Source organism: Hirundo rustica, chromosome 13 (genome assembly GCF_015227805.2).
Source record: "Hirundo rustica isolate bHirRus1 chromosome 13, bHirRus1.pri.v3, whole genome shotgun sequence".
Taxonomy (NCBI): domain Eukaryota; kingdom Metazoa; phylum Chordata; class Aves; order Passeriformes; family Hirundinidae; genus Hirundo; species Hirundo rustica.
The window spans coordinates 6,495,696-6,515,881 of record NC_053462.1 but is presented as its reverse complement, the minus strand read 5'-3'; the positions used below and the strand labels follow the sequence as shown (position 1 = coordinate 6,515,881).

Genomic DNA, 20,186 nt, shown 5'->3' with positions numbered 1-20,186 from the left:
TTTTATAAAGTACTGAAGAGAATCTGATAAAAGCATATGTGAAGTAGATGTATTTGTGCCAGTTCTCCATCCTGCAAAGACAGAAAATTCATATAAGGAAGTAAACATGGTCTGAACATGTAAGTATGAACTTGTCTCTGACATGTTATTACCCTACTATTAGTCGAGAAATAAAATTAATGTCTTCATACTTGCCATGAGACCAAACTAAGAGGTATCTACATACTACTTAGTGAGCAAGACTTGCATCTGCGTAAGAGAAAGAATCGCTATGGACAAACAGCTAAAAATTGCTTTCATAAACCTGTTTGTTAATTTATCATTTTCCTGAAAGAGAGGAAGTGGTTTATCGTGTTCCTGCTGTAATGAATGTCCTCCCAAGCATTCTTCCTCAGTCCTAGAGTATACATTATTCTGACTCCGCTCACAGATATAACAAACATATACTCTAGCATGCTGTGACGATTAAGGTTCTGAATAATATGTTTGTTTCTCAGTGGTGTGGGATAAAGGCTTTCAAGCTGCCATCCCCAGGCTATTTTTAGTGGCTCCCCAGAGGTGGGCCCAGCTGTGTGTGCCGCAGGCAGGACCTGCAGAGCAGGACCTGGGCTGTCCTGCAGTGTCACCGCCTCTGCACAGGTGCCCCCGGCTCGGGCAGCTCCGGCACAGATGCTGCCATCTGCTGCTCCATCAGCTCCCTGGTGCTCCACAGGCCAGTGCTCTCCGAACCACCCAAGGGCATGGGGGTGTCTGGATGCAGAGGCAGAGAAAGGTGAGTAAAAGGACTCGGTTAAGGATTAAAATTAACGGAGGGGGGGAGAACTGGGTGGTTAAGGGATGAAGCTGGTGGTGGTAAGGTGACTTCTGCTGCAGGGAACACACATCAGGTCCTAGCTGGAGGCTAGGAAGAACACTGATGGGATAACAGAGGTGGCACATTTCCCTAACCCTGTAAGGCTCTGCCCTGTTTAGGACTGATACAAACCTCAGCTGCACTGAGCAGCTACAACACATGCCAAAACAATCTGCCAGAACTGGGCTGAGGTTCTGGTGTCAAGCCAAATGGCAGAAAATACTTGTAAATCAACCAGACAGCATCAAGTCTGTATCACATCTGATAAAACTGTTTAAGATACTGAAGAAATAAAGGTGCAATATTTTTCTCTAGGAGGCGCAGCTCTTTGAGATATTTGGCAACTTCAAGACGATGAAAATGATATTATAATGCTCCATATTATAGCACCCATGTACTTTTAAGCTAAACATATAGGAAATATATAATCGCTCAATGCTTCACTTCCCCGTTCTGCCTTTTAGGGAGCCACTGTACCGAAGCGGATTTCATTAAATGTTCCTAATTTATTCTGCCTCGTTGCTCTTTTGTAAACAGGGAAGTTCACTAAAGAGCAGTGCATTTAGTCCAAAAAGAGTATTGTGAGTGAATATGCAAATTCAACACACACCACCAAGGTAAGATTCCTCATTAGCCACTGAAATGTCTCAGAAGTTAAGGGGTTTTGTGTGCAGGGTACAGGACAGCATTCTCCCAAGCATTTGCTCTCTTTACAACCTCCCCTTGAAAAATTCTTTGACGGCCAATAGTAGCATGCTTTAAATCCCAATCTAGGTCAGAGAGAAATTCACAACTATATTTTGGTTCCTTACTTTGTGGTTTATCTTTTTCCCTTTATTTTTGATCAGGATAGAAACAACATTTTATTCATTCTTACCAGGATAAAAAAAAAAAAAAAAAAAAAGAAAAGTAACCTAGGCAAGGTAATAATTAATCCATTCTGTAAGAAAAAAAAAAGAAGAAATCTGATTGTGAACTTACTGGTATTATCTAACCAGTATAAATAGAAGTGCACTCAGAGAAGGCATAGAATGACAAACCCATGATGAATTGTTAGGGCATGTTGAGTTGGTTCTGTCAATGCCTGCAGTCAGATGATTTCACTGGCTGTACAAGATGAAATCTCGTATTACAATGTTTAAGTAAAAGTGTCAAAGTTCAGCTGAAGCAGGGACGAATACAGAACAAATTTTGTGTGTATTTGTAACTAGGGCACCAGAACAACAGAGGAAGCCAAAATGAGCCAGAAAAGCAAAAGGAGTTTAAAGGAGAAATTTTCCTTGAAGAACAGCCTGGTTAAAGAAGCCCTCTCAGAGTTCCTGGGAACTTTTATACTGATAGTAAGTGTCAGCTGCTTTCCTTTCTTCCTACTAATCTAATGTTGGACAGTGCTTGTAAGGGGACATGTACATTTTTCTTGTACTGTGCCAGCAGCGAGGTTACAGCCTGACCATGCACAGCCTGAATGAATCGCTCCTGCGACGGTAAGTTTGTAATTCCTTTCTTCACGCCATGTAATTATCACTGCCTATTAAAACCAGATAGTTTTATGTATTTTACAATTGTCTCATTGGCATTAGATTTCATCTAGGAGCAGAATTTCAGTGAAGGAGCATATTCTGAACAATCCAGATATGCACAATGAATGTTGTTAGTACTCTCCTGTTTTTTAAAAACTCAGCAGTTCATTTTATGCACAAATTCTGTTTACATTAACAAACATATTGTACTGCGTGTTTAGAAAATTTTAGTTGAGTTGTTTTCCTGTGCAATATAGGAATTTAGCTTCGTGATTTGTAGTGAATCTATTGGGAATTGCATTGCCAAACCTTTGGAGATTTTGTAAGTTAACAATTTTTTGTTTTGTTTTTAACTGTACTACATAAATTATACTGCTTGGTCCTATGGTACTGCTACAACTTAGATAAATATCTATATTTCCCAGCCTTTTTTTTTTTTTAACCTAATTTCTTGCTCATTTTTTCTGTGCATTTTGCACTGGGACTGTAACTCACCAGGGGAGAGAGCTGGCTGTGTAGCAGGGCTAGAAGTCAAGCAGCTAGACTACTTATGCCAAGCCCTTTCTTTCCTTCTCCTTTTAGTCTGGACAACAGTCTTGCTTATTACTAAATATTTCATCATAGAGGGAAAAAAAAAAGGCAGCAGGCACAGTACTGACATTGGTTTTATAACTGTAACTATATTAGCTAAATTTCAAGTAAGTAATCTAAAAATTCCAGTAGCTCATAAAATACTGGAAATTATGGTCTTTACTACACTACCATCAACTGAAGTGTGCCAGCACTAAAATAACATTATTCTCAAATTTAATACCATCCATAAGACATTATTACAGTAAGAAGCACATTTAGAAGCAAGGAGCACAGAGCACTTTACAAACATTAATGAATTAAGCGTCACAACACCCTAGTAAGGAGGGGAAATGTCATTATCTTCATTTTGTATATTAGCAAACCTGATTACAGCAGCCTGCACAGGAAGCCTGTGGCAGAACTCTGAATATAACCCACATCACCTGACTTCCAGAACTCCGTCCTTGCCACAAGATCCTCCTCCTCTTTCCATTAATAAAATTAAGCAAGAGGAGAAAACATATTAAAGTGCAGACTAGACTGCAAATGCTATTATTTAATGTCCTGCTGCACAAGGCTAGAAAGGAAATGCAAACCCAGATCCCATTTTCTAGTATTTTCACCATATGAGTGTAGTAGAAAACGAAGCTACAAAATTGTTGCTGATAATCTGAGCTTTTCATTTCTCTTAACCTTTCTAGTTTCACCCTTGGTTTAAAACAGGAAGAGCTCACCTGGATTAAACTGCAGCTTTCTCAGCGCTTGGACGCCTCAACTTGTGTTTAGACTGCACAAGTTAGCAGCAGGACCAAGCGTTTATTGTGAAGAAACTGCCTTTTCTGCTGTTATCTTAAGCTGTGCAGGGGAAGTTTAGGTTACACATCAGGAAAAAAATTCTTCACTCTGAGTGATTGGGCACTGGAATCACCTGCCCAAGGAAGTGGTGGAGTCACCATCCCTGGAGGTGTTTAAAAAAATATTGGACGTGGCACTCAATGCTGTGGTTTAGTTGTTGAGTTGTTGTTAGGTGATAGGTTGGACTTGATGATCTCAAAGGTCTTTTCCAATCCAGTTTGTTCTGTGCTTCTGTGATTCTATTTGCTGTTGCTTTTAAGCTTTGTCAGCTAGTAAGCTCTTAAAGTACAGATAACTATTAAACCCTTAATTTAAATTTGAGCTAATGAAAGGGGCACCCTTGTAATTCAGAGGACAGAAGTCCTTGAAAAACAGACAGCATGTATGCAAAAGAAGTTATAGTAATAGGATAGTGTAAGAACTATGTGGCAAAGCTATTACAAATTGAGAGGAGAGTTCAGCCTACAGCACAGTTGATTCATGTCTTTGCTGAAAGCCATTTCTGGTTGCTGTGATGGGGTTTAGAGACTGTGGGGAGCACCTGTGCCAGGGAGCAAGGCTGAGACAGCATTTCTACTACTCACAGGCTCTGTCTGGAAGCCAGTTCAAACTGACCACACCTAAATCTGGGACCCGCCACTGGGAGTTAGCCAGGTGAAATTCTTTCCCTCCAAATCACCTATTTTTAATTTATCTGGAGAATAACATCAAAGGCCACAAACTAACAGGAGCCTAAGCTACCACCTTTGGTAACTCTCAGCCTTGCAACATTATTTTCCAAACAGGAAATCTAGAAAGTGGAATCACTCATCAGGCAAAAACCCAGCCGTCACCTCAGTGTGCAAAGGGTGCGGCCTGCAATGTCGGACAGCTTTGACACAACAAGCCTTGAGAAAGGCCCTGGGCACACAGTTTGGATAATATCTCCTGGTCAGCCCTACCAAACATGATGCAGTTTCCCTTGCAGCATGGACTCAGAGCACGTAGACAAAATTCTTTCCAGGTGAAAATAAAGTAGGTGAGCTCCAGAATCACAGGAAATGTGCGGACCATTAATGGATGCTCAGTCAAGTGGATCAGACTGGAGATGCTCCAAATAAGTAATCCCTCCTGAGAGATCCACAGTCAAGTTCTCAGCTGCTTACATTATACAACTTGATAATACAGGCACAGCCCACGCGAGCCACGCTCTCTGCTTAGCAAAGCACTCAATTTTGGTAAGAAACACAAAACTCCAGGAGCTTGGAAGCATCCTGAGATGGAAGAACACCTGCCCATGGTGGCTGAGAGCCAGTGCACAACACACATTTCCCAGTCTCAACCTTCTGCAGATGGGACTGTCCCCAAGCTCTCCCTTAAAGAAGAGCTCTCTAGGGAGCTTTTTGTTCACCATCATGTTTCCTGGTCCAGTACATTTCCTCTTGGGATTTCTGTGAGTTAATCTGGGGGACAACACCTGTGTGTGTGCCAGCATGAAAGAGTCAGGAAGCCATGCTGCATCAGATAGATGGTTTATGTGGCTTTTTAGTGAGTCTGGCTGGAACTGACCTATCCAACTGCCTCTCTGCTTTTAATCATGATTCTCTCCATATTTCCTCTTTGGAATTTGACTGCACTGCTCTCAACCAAAATGGGATTTACTCTGACTTATGCCATTAAGTATATCTGAATTGAAACAGTTCCAAAAAGAGATGCCAAATAGGCCATGTGGCTTCCTTTAACAGCTACTGCTCACCTAACACAGTTTGTATTTCATTTTCACTCTCAAGAGCATCTTACTGAACAGAGTTTCCCAGAAAGGAGCTGCACAGGAGCCAGGATCTCCCGAGGCCAGAGCAGCATACACTTCCTCACTGAGACAAAACACAGGCTTCCATTTAGCATATAAATACAAGTGGGGAGCATATATGCTCCTAATATATATGTATATATATGTGTATATATATTCCTATAAGCCTGGTCTCAAACTGGAGGTGGGGAGCCTCTTGCAACTCCCATTGAAGCAAATGTTGTGCGTGCTTAGAGAATTCAGGGCACAAGCATGCACTGAATACACGAGAGCCCTGAAACAGTCCAGCTAATGAGGAAGCCTATTTACCATCAAGGTATTTTAGTCTTGTTTTCATATTCTGACCACTTCATTATGCAAGTTATCACTCCTGCTCTGTTGCAGAGTTGAGTCTCATCTGAAAAATCTTTAAGATCAGCATTACGTGGATTTGCTCAGTCCGTTAGATTAAAATTTAAACAACTTCTCTAGTTGTTCTACTTTTGGTGGGCCTCCATTCCAGTTAATTACAATACTGTTAATTACAATACTGTAGGGTAACATTCTAAACTTGCATTAGAATTCTCATTACATGATGTTATTACATGAAAGCAAACGGATTTTGATCCTTTGCTCCTTAAATAAATGTTTAACATTAAACACACAACCACAACTTGGACATTTTAAGCAAAGATAAATTCCAAGTTCTAAATTTTTGTGAATGGGAGAAATTTTTTAATATAGGATGAAATTACAGCAAGTTTTGTCTAAGGTAAAAAATTCAACAGCACCTTCTATCAGCTGCCTTGTTTGCCATCAGCAATGAATTTCCTGGAGTACAGAATCTTGTATGATTAGCTCTTAGTGATCTTAAGTTTGTCAAAGCTAGATAAGAAGGCATTAAAATTTATTTATAATTGGTATTTTCATCTGTCACTCAGCTTTTAAAACATTACATAATGCTACAAATACCATGAGCTTTAGCTGTGTTTGCACTTTGAAAAACAGCTCATGCCAGAGATCCATACATTTGGATCTCTAGCAGCAATAATACAGTACAACCAATAAATAATAGATACCGCTCATGAATTGAATGTCATATAGTTGCATATATTTTGATAGCATTAAATTTTGCTAATGATTCTGGTGAAGATATACAAACTCTTCTTTTTGAAACGGCAATAAATCAGCATTGCAAACAGAAGAGGAAGTGGTAACAAAGACCCTTAGTTCTACTGAGGTTAAGGAGGTGTTCTGACATACTGGTGTTGTTTTTATAAACAGCCCTTCTGATTAAGAAGTAATTCTTTAATTCAGCTGAATTTAGCAGTGTGAAAAATTTGAAAGGAAGATTAGCTAATTGTTCTTTTACCCCAAAATATTTATGGTAGCAAGTAATTCTGAAAAATCACAGGAATCTTTTGTTTTCCATCCAAACTTAGGTCTCCCAGTATATGACATTTCAAACTTTCAGGTGACTCAGGTATTGTTACATGAAAGCTTTGAAGAAATTTATAATTTCTGCAACATCAGCCCCAGCACGTAACTCAGCACTCACTGTTTAACCAAGAGGTTTCTGTAAGTTGAACTTAATTTCCCAAAACCTTTTTCTGTGGATACCCTTTTTCCCAGAAAGTTTACATCTGTAGGACTGAAGCGTAGGCACCTCTGCCAGCGACTTACAGAAGACTTGCATCCTTCCAGCATTCAACTGTGAGTGCAAAACTTGAATTTATGTTTTACAGACACAACTTTACAAGGTGTTTTTTCAAAAGTTTCACCAAATAAAAGAAAGGTAATAAAAGTAGTAACTTTTTAAAGCTGTCATAAACAGTTAGAGAACAGAATCAAAGACAATAAATGTAGTTTGTGCTATGGAGTGAGTTTATATCTTTGCGAACTCAACAGTTCAATAAACCATTCTGGTTGAAAGTGAATTCTAGGGACCTCTCCAATCCATGGTCCGGTTTAAAGGCAATCGTGACACGGTTCCTCTAACCCATTCCTCACAGTTTTTTTTACTATTAAAAGCTTTCAGCCCTTTTTTTTTTTTTTTTTTTTTTTTTTCCCCCAACAGCAAGCAGCTTAGGCTTTAATTACTCCTAACCATGTACCTCTAACCATGAGGGCACAGCAAAGATGCAGCCCCCCTGTTTGTGCACCCAGAGGAAGGAGTAAAAGGAAAGGTACATGTACCTTTATACTCCAAGGAGAGGACAGAAGACCTTGCTGGGAGTCTGCAATGCCCACTCTTGCACACTTTCTCAATGCTACAACTCCCTGAGAGCTGGTGCAGAGACTAAATATATTTTAGGAGTTTATAAAGATATAAAGCTTTTCAGTTGGGGTAGGAAGAAAAGCATCATAGCTCAAGAACAAATGAGTGAGGAGGGAGGGAAGCAGCACCCAAATAGGTTCTTGCTCTCTTCAAGGATGCTAGGTAAGGTTTTGCTCCTCTGCATGGCTTTTTCTTTCTAGCCCTAATACAGCAGTCAATGTTTCACTCCTGAAAGTTTATCTGAATATCACATTTCATTTCCTTTCCTGAATTTCTAAAAGTAAGAAAATAAAAACAGTCTTTACTGAAAAAACTGACTCAAACCAGTTGCCCTCTATAATTCAGGAAAGAAAAGCATTTAGCCTTTCAGGATGAAGCATGCAATATTAATCATAATAAAATATGAGAAAATGCAGACTTTTGCATTCTCTCTAGGTGATTTCAAAATTTTATTTGTCTCCTATTGCATATACAAAAGCAATAATAAAATTTAAAAGCATCAGTTTATATAACACAGCATAGCCTGTCCCTCAGTATTTTCACTATTTTTTCCCCACAAAGCAATTTGAACCTGATATTTATATGTTTTAAAAACTTTATATACACAAATCATCTGAAGTTTTATTAAATTTACAATCATGTCTCCAAGTAGTAATGCTTTCTGTCACTAGAAAATGGTTTCAAAATGGCAATAATTTCAAGGCTTTTGTCTACAGCATTTAATTAACTAAATTATAAAGGTTTGGAGATTTTTTTTCACCCCTTATTTATTAAATAACAAGTCTAAAAAAAAAAAAAAAAGTTAAAATTCATCTGAACCCAAGAGGATATTGGTTGTTTCCCAGAAGATCATCAGAACAGGTATAGTGACTTTTTATTGCTCTAAGCTTGATTAAATCATAATGCACAGATATCCTCCCCACCCCACCAAAACATTTCATTAATGATAAAATAAGAGCTGTGTGCTTTTAAAGTATTCAGAAATTACTTGACTGGTAAGCTGTATTTTTATCTTACCTTTAAATGCTTAAGTACTCTCTGATTTAACAAAATATAGCAAATATTAAACATTAAATTGGATGAGGACTGGTCTTTCCTGAAAGGATTTTCCTGTAACTTGAATTCTTGCAGAGATAATGCCTTGAATTTTAGATGATCTAACATGTCTCTGGTTTTGTTGCTTTTAGCATTACTGTCCCTGTTGAAAGAATGTTTAGGAACCCTGTCTGAATTAAGATCCTATGTAATACAGAGCAAAAATACATCTCTGTGTGGAAAGAGGTTCTAATATTATAAAACATCTTATTATGAAATTCAGTAGGTAAATTTTTAAGCAGACTTGCTTTGTAAATGAAGGGAGCGGAAATGAAAGCGAGTTCTAAAACACACTCCCTTAGGAAGACATCACCAACCTAGCATGCCTCAAACTGAAAAGATTATTTACTACTTTTATAAGTAGCTAATTCTATTTGGAAATATTAATATTGGATAGGGGAACTGCACAAAATTACAGAACACCATGAAGAATGCTGTCAAGTTTTCATGGGCACAGATCCCTACCTGCAAGGAAGGGCAAATGCAGCCACAGTTTTTCTAGCATTTCATGATTGAAAGTGAGCAGTTTATGATTAAATGATTTTCTTTTTTTTTTTCCACCTGCTCACTGTATTCCCTATAACACATTGACTTCCTGTACTCATGCACAGCATCGTCAGCTGTGCAGCCACTGAGGCCACACTCTGCCTGCAAGGCAGTGTGGAACTCACTGCAGGTGTATCTCACCACAGCTCAGCTGGAGCTGGGGATACACAGAGTCCAACACTGCACAGCTCTCTGTCACCACACTGCTAAAAAGCTTGGCTGACTCTTTAATGTGACAGTTGGGCTATAAATGTACACCATTTCTAGGACTGTGTGATAAGAAGGGGGCTTTTTAATATAAGCATTCTTTAAGATGTCTAAAACTTTATTGATCATGTAGAAAAATAGATTCCCTAAAATTGTGGTTTCAGATCTTGCAGAAATCTTATTCACACTGAAAAATGCTATTACAAGCATTTTGAAAAATCCTGAGAACAGTTAAGATGGAAGCAAGATAATCTTTAGTCTCTCTGATGAGTGGGATACAAAAAGTCCTGCAAGCTTCCAGGCAGCAATAGGACCTTACACTCATTGAAGGTCAGTTTTCCTTTCCTAACATAAGCCTTATTATCCAAGACAAAGAGAAGGATCTAATGGCCATGAAGAAAATTTTTTTGGCAGAGAGGGTTCAGAGACAGTTATTCCACACCCAAGCATGTTCTTTAGGATGGTAATCTAATGACTTTATGAATAAAAAAAGTCAGTGCTGAAAGTACTTCAGTAATTTTAAGCAGAACAAGCTACAGACAACTGCTAAGAGGAAAACCTGGCAACATAAGATAGACAAGATAAGATAAGGAGATCTGGCTATATTCTACTGTAAATTAAACTCCTATTAACTCCATGTGCTTCAATCAATGAATTTAGTAAGTGTAACTAATGGCTGAGCTTGGCCTAAAATCTTAGAATATTTAATTACAACTCAATGATCTATTTGGTCTTAACTCAGTCAAGCAAAGGCTTACAAGGTATTAAATTGCTGTTTGTGTAATTACATGATTGAGTGATAGTTTCCAGTTACACCAACCTAGCTACAGTAGGTATGAGGCAACTTTTTTCTCTCCTTCTTAAAAGGTCAGCAAATGGAGAAAGTATTACAGTGACACAGCTCAGATCTGCAGGCTCAGTTCCCAGTTTTCCTGTCCCTGGATGGGCACACACTGACTGTGTCTGCAGTCCTTGTACATGAGCAGGGCCATGGAGTGCAGCTGTGTCCCAGCTGGCTCACATGGCTTCTTCTCTGTAGGAGAGACTGGTTAGCACAGAAATGGAGCATCTGCAGTTGTGTATTTCCCAAAGACCGGCAGAGCAGGAGCTACAATGCAAGAGGACTACACAGCTGTTTCTGTATGACTCTCCTCAGTTGTGGTAATAAAGGAAGGGAGGCCACAGCCTCCCTCCGTTATTTCCTTCCCTCCTCTTGTGAATTTGTAGTTGATATACACAGACGTTGCTATCACCTATCCTTTACTATAACCATCTCCTCTACCCCTGTTCTCTTTTTTCATCATCCTTACAGAAAGAGGTAATGTTTCCAAAAGAATGGGCTTTCCTTTGAACCTGCAAAACTTTGCCTGTGCCCGTTCAGAACACGAGTGCACACAATACCTGTAGATTGAGCTGGTTGCCTGACTTCAACCTGCACCCCAGCGTGTGCAGGGATACAGAGCAATCCACTGAGCTTGCTCCTCATCTGAGCCTTATCTTTCACAAAATCTTGCTTAGTGCTGTTTCTGGAATACTCCCTTTGAGAAATCTGGAAAGTAATGACTAGAGTATGCTAATACCATGTCCTCTAAATTCTTATAAATTCCAGCATACCTTTTTCCATATTAAACATCTAAACACATTATGAACTATGAACTTCTATGAACTTATTATATGAAGTTTAAAAAAATGATGCCATTTCAGCTGTGAACAACTCCACTCTTTTTTACTTTGGTTTGCTGCCTGTATGTGCATTTGTGCTGACCACGTGCATTGCTGGGTGACAGCATGGCTAACGCGTGCGTCGTTCGTGGCACAGCAGCTGACTGCAGCTTGTGCTGTGTCCTGCAGCTTATAATTATACAGTCCAATAAACTGCTGCTATCTAACACCACCCTACCTTATGTAACCAGAGCTGCAACACCCTGGCACCAGCCAGTGTTTTGTTTGCTTACATGATTATGACCTCAAGGCAAGAGCTGCACCTGGGTATATGACACAGTCTCGGGGCACTTAGAAACGCCGTCTGCATAAAAAAGCTGGTTAAGAGTATAATTTTATTGAGAGCTTTTCTGTCACATTTTGGTATTAGCTAAACCCCTTGGGGAAATAATGGAAACAGAAGTATGATTTTGCCTGTTTAAATTGCATCTATTCTAGCAGGACTTGCTTCTTAAACCTCGATCACCAAATCATTTTGGTACAGCCTGTTTCTAAGGCAAGAGAGATTTTCCCATTACTTCGCAGTTTCTAAACTCAATGGCCTTGCAATTGAAAATAAGCAATTAAGGTTGCTCAAGATAAATCCAGTCATATTCCACAAATACTATGATTCACATCACTTACATCTGCAGAGAAGCAAAAGTGTTCAGACTATAGAAATTATTTGAGAGCTTCCATAGAGTATTGGCTCCTTGTTCAGCACAGCACACAGGAGGCATATATTTAAAAAGCAGATTTTCAAAAACTCAGAAATGGATCAGCTAGTCTATCTCAAACGAAAAGGATTTGTCCATTTGAATATCTTTCCTATCATCTTTAATAGGATCTAAACATATGCTTGAAGGCAAGCAGAGGCTTTAGAACTGAATAAACATTATCTTAAGCAAATATTTAAATGTGTTACTGAACTTTATTCTGAGGGGAACCAACAAAAATCCAAAACTAGTTTAAATCCACTTAGAATTCTTCAATGTGAATTATTTAGATATCTCCACTTTCGTTAATTGTTCAAGCTGCAGAGTCAGTGAACTATTTTGCTAGAACAGCATGAGATATAAAGTCAGCATAACAATAACGCACACTGCAAATGGCAGAAAGTTGTCTCAATCCAGAGTTCCAGCACTAAACATTAGAAGCTTTTTGAACGATCTTTCATAACTTTTACAGTAAATTTTTCATCGCTTATAACATCAGTCTGGAACTGAAAACTTACCACACAGAATTAATTTCACTTTCAGATGCAGAGTTTTGTTGTAGAGGCTGTGCGTTCTTGTTCCGGTTCCAGGTTCTGATCTGTATCCCATCATTGTGCCTGAGAACTGTTTTCTGTGCGGAGAGAGGTCCTCATTAGCAGACATCCTTCCTCGTGACGGAGACGAGGAAAATAAAAAGCAAATGTGCATTGCAGCAAAGGCAACAATGGCACACATGACAAATTCCAGCAGCTATACCAGGAGAGCAGAAGTCACAACCAGTAACGCTTGACAGACACACTCGTGATTTTCCACCGCTCTTTGCAAATGCAGGCTCTTGGCTGTGGGTGTGTGGGCCAGGCCGTGCTCAGCCGGGGAGCGCATGGAGGGCCCATGACGGTGTCGGTGGGATTTGCCATGGCAGTCACCATAGCAGTCTACGTGTCTGGGGGCGTTTCTGGTAAGTGACTTTTTTTCTTATATAGCATTCATTGCTACAGTGTTAGGGCTCCTTGTTAAAAAGGGCTTCCACTTCATGGTATAAACAATCGTGAATTTAGCAACTGTAAGCACCATTACAGCAGAGTCTGCACCGGAGTTTTGCTAATAAATCTTATACATTCTTATTTCCTTCTATTCTTTGTGTTTGACAAAATGCCCCACCAAATTGATCTCAGCTACAGTGTGAAAAAACCTTGGCCGACCTCCGGCTTTTATGGAAAGTGTTCTGTGCAAACCAGAAATCTGCTTGGTGTTGCTTTGAAAATTCTGTCAATAGAGATGATTCTGGGCAGAAAAGGCACTGTGTTTAAAGAAATAACCATGAAGAGCAATCCACCAGATAAAATGGTGGCCAGCTGCATAGGAAGCAGAATGACCCACTAATGGGTACAATGAACAGGATTCGCCTTACAGAGTGCAATTTATTTCTTCATGTCCTATGACAGGCAATAGCAAGTCGGCTCCTGTCTGATTATTCACAGAAACATCAGATCATAGAAAGCAGAAACAGCAGAAGGATTCAGTACCAGAGATGCATTCAATAACACAGACAGTACTGTCCTTTGCCCTTTATTTCTGCTGTAACGCTTCCTCAACATATATTGAGCAGGATTCTCTCTAGTCCTGGGGCTAAGTTAGCTGGGCTAACTAACCAATGTCCACAAGTGTCATACTGGATGTGCCTTGTCTCCTAGTTCCACCATTCAATTTGGACAAACTAACATCAGAAACATTACCATAACTGCTTTTAATGTTTAAAGCCTTCCTTTAAAATAGAAAATGATGGGTTGTAACAACAATGCTCTGCATGAAAATACACAACACTTTGTGTTGTGTGCAGAGTTTATACTGGCCTTCAAAGCAAATGGTGCTGTTGTACTCCAGGTCTCGTAGAGGCATTTCTTACCCTTCATAAAGAGGGTTAATTTGGTCTGAACAAATTTCTTTATGTATAATTAGGGCATTAGAAACAGTTTCTGTAGCAGAAATTACTGCGGCCATTTCTCTTCTCTTTACAAATTCTTTTACAGAGGCACCATGCAGAAGGTTTCCATTAGAAAGTTTCATGTTAGAAAGTGCTCCAGATTCTACAAAACAGGCAGTCTTGTCACTGTCACAGACCAAAACCGCTCCTTAATACCACACAAAATTAATTCAGAAACATTCCTATTACCTGAACAACTTTTAACTACAGCTCTTGGTTTGCATGTAGGCAGCTAAACTCCTCTAATACAGTATCATGAAAACAAACCTGTGAAGACCTGTCCTACATTTGCACCTTTAGGGATATTCATCTCCATCATTATGTAGAAAATTAGAGTTCAATCCCAGCAGGGCAGAGCAGTTGCAGATGTTGCAGTATTGTGCTTCCTGTGTTTTTCCCATGACAAAGGATTCTGCATGCAGTGCATTTTCTCTGTGAAAAAATAGAAAGAGGTATTTCAACAGGCTGTTATTACCCAACACATGATTACTAGTGGACACTTCAGAATACAAGTTTCTATGCAGAATTTGTTAGTATTTTCTGTGGCTCTTGGGCCATAGTCTCATGTTTAAATACTCCTAAAATATTTTTCATCAGTTCTTTACGTAATTCTAAATTGATGGTAACAATATATACACAGTCTGTATGCTTGGTGAATTTGAGGTTTTTTTATTTAGGAAAATTCCCCTTTTTAATTTTCCGCCATCCAGTTTTCCTCAATACCTAGATAATTTCCCACTATTTTATCCAGCTTAGCATATCAAACCCATGACTGTGATCACTGCAACTTCAGAAAAATGAGGAACACACTGTCCAAAGTGAACTTTTTTTTTTTTTTTAACTAGTGCCACAGAAACCAAGAATCTTGTAACTCCCCCATGACAGCCTTCAATCAGACTTTTCCTTTCTGTATTTGATGTTAATCAGCCTTCTGTAATATTATTATGACTTGTCCTGGCCATCATGGTCACCTTGTATTATATACAGGTGAGGAACAAAACCAGGTGTTGAAAGAAAGGAAAATTATTAATTCCAGCCAGAGTAAGGAAGAAAAGACAAGACAACAGTGAATCAAAATTCATATGAAGGGCTGTTAAATTAGGTGCCATCTATCTATTCGCTCTGTGCTGAAGAATTTGAAACACAGTAAGGAATTCAGCTTTTAATTCAAGACTGGTGGTACTAGGTCAGCATTTTGGAAATTATACAAAGACGGGTTTATCCAGCTTGTTATCTGTGTTTGTCAGTTCATTACGTATCAAAGGTGCCTGGATTTCATAAGATAATGACTCACTGACCTGAAGTGCAAACAAACACAGAAACTGTACATAGAGGCCCTTTCTCCATCACTAACCTTTGACAGATAAGAGACATGCTCTTTCAGTTACTTTACCAAACACCATTTTCTTCTGGTATTCATACAGACTGAAATGAGGCCTTATCTGGAAGATAGGCAAAGGATCCTATGTCCTTGTAAAATTTGTGGGTTTTATTATTCAGTATTTATTACAAAGAAGTACCTGTTCATTTATTTGGCAATTTGTATTTCTTAAGTAGCAACCGTGTATCTGTAAACAATGAAGTTTTCCAAGAGCATACACCTTTTTTGTTAACAAAAGATGGTGACGGAAGAGATCATATGACATAATAAATGGATTTTAAAACTAAAATTGTCATGAAAAATTCCAATGTACTGAAATGTTTTCATGCACAAGTTCAGGTGTAGCTACTGCTGAATAAAAAGGAAAGAAGTTTCACAGGAAACTGAACTTTGTTTAGCACAGCTACTTTATCAGTTTCCTTATGGACCTTTCTGGGAAGCACAAGAACATGATAAAAACGTGGTGAAGGACTGTGCACTGCTGACCCCAGATCCCATCTAGGCACAGCTGACCAACAGTCAATATGAAATTGGACAGCCCTAACATTGTTTGACTTTGTCTCCATGAAAACTGAGTTCCTAAGTAACCCTAGGCTGAAGACAGGGGCTAGCTTAAATCCAGGGCATTTCAGAACTGTCTCAAGATAAATGCTCAAGCCAGTAACAGTCCTTAATCATTAGATGTGCTTAGGAGACTAAAGGAATGTTCTTCTGCCCCAGTTCTCCCCTAAAAATAAAAAGCCAAAGGCCTTGAGGAGAGAGAATACGTGCAGAATAAGGGACCCTCCCATCACAACCAATGGAGCAGATTTACTATTTTTCTAGAAAAGTTGTCTTGAAGTTACATACTGCAGGACAGGAGTCTGATAAAGAACACAGTCCACAAGCATCAAGAGTAAAGATAGATCTTAGTGCTTTCACCTTCCCTCCTCTGATTTCACCCAACTTCTTTCAGTTTCATTGTAGTCAGCATTTAACTGCAAAATAACATCAAGAAAAGCGTGTACTGCTCTGGTGTTCAAAAGTGCCCACGTTTTTACAAATCCTTCATCTATTCTCACGTATCTGAGTCATCCACATGACTTAATTTGTGATTTATTTTTCAGGTGGTCACATAAACCCAGCTGTTTCATTAGCCATGTGCGTGACTGGAAGATTAAAATGGACCAAATTACCAATTTACATATTAGCACAACTCCTGGGAGCATTCGTTGGAGCAGCGGCTGTCTTTGGGATTTATTACAGTGAGTACACCTTAGACATGTTCACAGGACAAACTAGAGGTCAGGCAGTCTCTAAGGCCCCAATTTTTCAATGAATGTCAGGCAGGCATAGGGCTCTTGTTCACACAGGGCTAATGGCAGGAATGAAGTTAACTATAAAAGGAGAAAGGAAGGAGCATAAAGAGTTTGAAGGGAAAAACAATGGCTTGAACATTCCAGGTACCCTACAAATTTACTGAAACACTTAATACTCCAGGAAATGTCCTGATATTTAGAAAAATTATTCATGGGAAATCAGATACTCTGAGATCATGTATTTCTCAGTAAGGATTTTAAATTACTTAATAGCCAGGATATAGGGCTATCCATCTTCCAAGCAAATTAGAAACATTAAAGACCTGCTACAAGTGCCTGTAGGCAAGAATCACCAACATCGTTCATTGAGGGTACAGGATATGAGATCAAGTCCCTCCTGACCAAACCTCAGACCACCCTCGAGAGGAGACTCTCCAAGGCAATGAACTCCAGGTACAGTGATAAAGGGGTCACATACTCAACAGGGAAAAAGAAAAAAAATTCCCCTCTCCTTAATGCACAGGGGTTTTTACACAGCATGCCACAAAAGGAAAAAAACAACTAACAGACTGACTGAATCCACTCAGTCGGATCAGTTGCTTCAACCCCCTACTCCAAAACTCTGCTTCTACTGGCCCAGCCCATCTCCTCCAACATGTCTTTCCTGTGGGCATCCTGTCTGCAGACCATGCTGGGTCTAGGTGCAGCAGAGGAAGAACAAAAATTGAGATGCCCTTTTTATGTCAGCTCAGTGCCCAGTACCCACAGTTATCCCAAAGAGGAAAATCTTTAGGAACCATGATAACTGGTTTGGACTTGGTGTATTTTTTGTGTTTGTTTGGGTGGGGTTGTTTTGTTTTTAGGTTTGGGTTTTTTTGGGGGGGGCGGGGGGAGGGAAGAGTTGTTTACTTTTTTTAAGGTTAGCGTTAGAATTTGGAAACTGGAATTCTGCACCAGGATTTCTATCTGAATTTAAGTCCTCCTCAAGCCTGACAGCGAGAATTAGGGCTGTGGCTAGGATGCAGCAGTGTGTCAACACGTACATGGGGTTGACAGGGGAGTCACTGTATTCTGCCACTAGGGCAGCAGTAGGACAGGAAAACAAAGCAGGAAGCTTAGGTCTAGGTTAGGGACATCTTCCTCATATTCAGGAGTGCAGGATTTTCTCATATCCCTATCTCTACTCAAGTCCTCCTCTTGCTCTGATTAATTTCCAAGCCTCTTCTGTAGTTTTTACTTCCTGCAGCTTGCAGGACTGTCATGCACTCTTCGAGGTCCACTGAAAAAATCACTGGTAGAAAAACAGACATAGGAGATCATCCCTTACTTTTTTTTCCCCCCTGTAACAGTTAAATGCCACAGAATTATCTGACACTTCAAATGAGATCCTGATCAAAGTAAAAACTAAAATTCTCTGCACTCCTGTTGTGGCTTTAAGCAAAGCTACAAAAACAGAAACAAGGAGAAATAGACTTGTCTGCTAGCTCCAGGAGGAGCTTATCACCCTCACAATGACTTCCATGGGAGATGGGGAGCTATTTCTTTATTCACAGGATCCACTAATGGAATAATGGATGAGAGTTTGTTACTCATGGCTGTCTATGACTGCTCGAGTATCTCATCTTAATATCCTCCATTTTCTACAACTGCACAGTTGTCAGATGGGACAGCAGTAATTGCTGGTGGCTGGGAACCCACAACTGCACAGTCAGGATGCTGTGCATTTCGTGGGTCATCATGACAACTGTAGCACCTCTTGCAGCATAACACATCTGTATTTAGGATCAGAAAATGCTCCTTGGCACTGAGTTTGGAGCTATGAGCAGGGGAAAAGCAGCCCCCATTTGGAAAGCTGTGATACATAAAATGAGTACTTCAAGGCACAGGAGGAGGGTTGAGACAGGAGGGGATGAGGAGTACATCACCTCAAACCCAATAATGGTGCTCCCAGGAAAAAACATCAGACAATCACCAAACGGTTTGGGTTGGAAGGGACCTTAGAGATCAGTTTCAGTTGAGAAGGTGAAGTGCACAGACTTATCACACATATTCTAGTCCTAGAAAACCTAGGAAAGTTTATGGAGAAGTGCAAGCAGTTACTGGCTTTTTTCTATAGATGCCTTTATGGAGTACAGCGATGGAAAACTTGAAGTCACAGGACCTAATGCAACAGCACAAATCTTTGCAACATATCCAGCTCCCTATCTGTCCCTCATAAATGGATTTGCAGATCAGGTAAGTGCACTTGCTGTATTAATTCTACAAATTAAACATAAAAAAACATGTAAACCCAAGCAGTAAAATACCATATAGACCTAAAGAGTGTGCCAAATCTCACCACTTTTTTCCAGATGTCTCCTTGTACAATACAATGAGATGGCAATGCTGTGGGGGCTACATTTAAGTAATATTTTACAAGCAGAATAATTTTGAGTTTTTCTTTTCTCATACATCATCTTAATTGTTGCACTCAAAATGTCTTTAAAGCAATATATGTAAGAGGTTTTGCTCAGCATAAATCAATGTTTCCTCATAAATCTCAGCAGAGTCATGTCCATTTACATCAAAATCCAGCCTATTTTGTGGACCTATTATTCCTTAAATAATGCTTAAGCGGACAGTTTAACACACCCTGAACAACTGAGTTTTCTGTTTCCACAAGCCTCCTCTCTAACCTTCTTTTTGCAGGTAGATTAGTAGTATTTATTTTTCAAATGACTCAATCTGAAAAATCCTCAACTTGATTTCTAAGCTGCACCCTTTAATTCCACTTATGCAACAGAAGGAAAAAAAAAAAAAAAAAAGCTGTTTCATATCTTTAATATACTCCTAATCAACTAACCCATCTTCTTCAGGAATACGTGAAATAAATACTGCATGAGGTATGAAAAACAAGGGATGGAGTCAACACAGAAACTCATTACATAAAAAATTGTGCAATCTGGCTTCAAAAAAATCAAAACATTATTTTGAAGTTTTGTAAGAAAGACAGTCCTGATCTTTGGATCAGTCAACAGATTTTTCCCTGAGATATTTTTTTACCCATGCATGTTTCAAAACAAACTTAGAAGCAGATGAAAAGCAAATAATTTTTAAACCCCTCAAACTTAAGTTTCTTCAAATCAGTATAGAAATTGAACACTTTGACATCGCTGAAGCTTTTGTCTGTTTTACCATCAAGTTAATTATTAGCAAAATCAACACTGACAAAGCATTTGATTTAAGCAGAGCTGTACTTGCATTGAAGTAATTCCAAGAAAATTTCGTTCATCAGCTCAATTAGCATATGCAGTACAGAGTTCACAGTACAGTTATATGTACAACCCTAATTTGGGTACTTCCTAATTTTAGCTGCTCAGTTTCGACTTTGCAGATTTCACTTTTTCTTCTGATGTTATGCAATACCTGGAT

General features: G+C 39.2%; 1 protein-coding gene across 2 annotated transcripts in view; it reads left to right on the top strand.

Annotated features, from left to right (window-relative positions):
* Positions 1-755: 755 nt before the first annotated feature.
* Positions 756-20,186, top strand: part of AQP9 (aquaporin 9) — a 26,201-nt gene continuing 6,770 nt past the window's right edge. Inside the window, exons 1-5 of one of the 2 annotated variants that reach the window (XM_040077455.1) lie at positions 756-772; positions 2,065-2,193; positions 12,944-13,070; positions 16,584-16,721; positions 18,892-19,010. In XM_040077455.1, the coding sequence (XP_039933389.1) occupies positions 2,092-2,193; positions 12,944-13,070; positions 16,584-16,721; positions 18,892-19,010 (486 nt within the window). In that variant the 5' untranslated portion in view covers positions 756-772; positions 2,065-2,091. Of the gene's footprint in view, positions 773-2,064; positions 2,194-2,287; positions 2,338-12,943; positions 13,071-16,583; positions 16,722-18,891; positions 19,011-20,186 lie in introns of those variants that run through there. The other variant, XM_040077456.2, reaches the window with a different exon arrangement.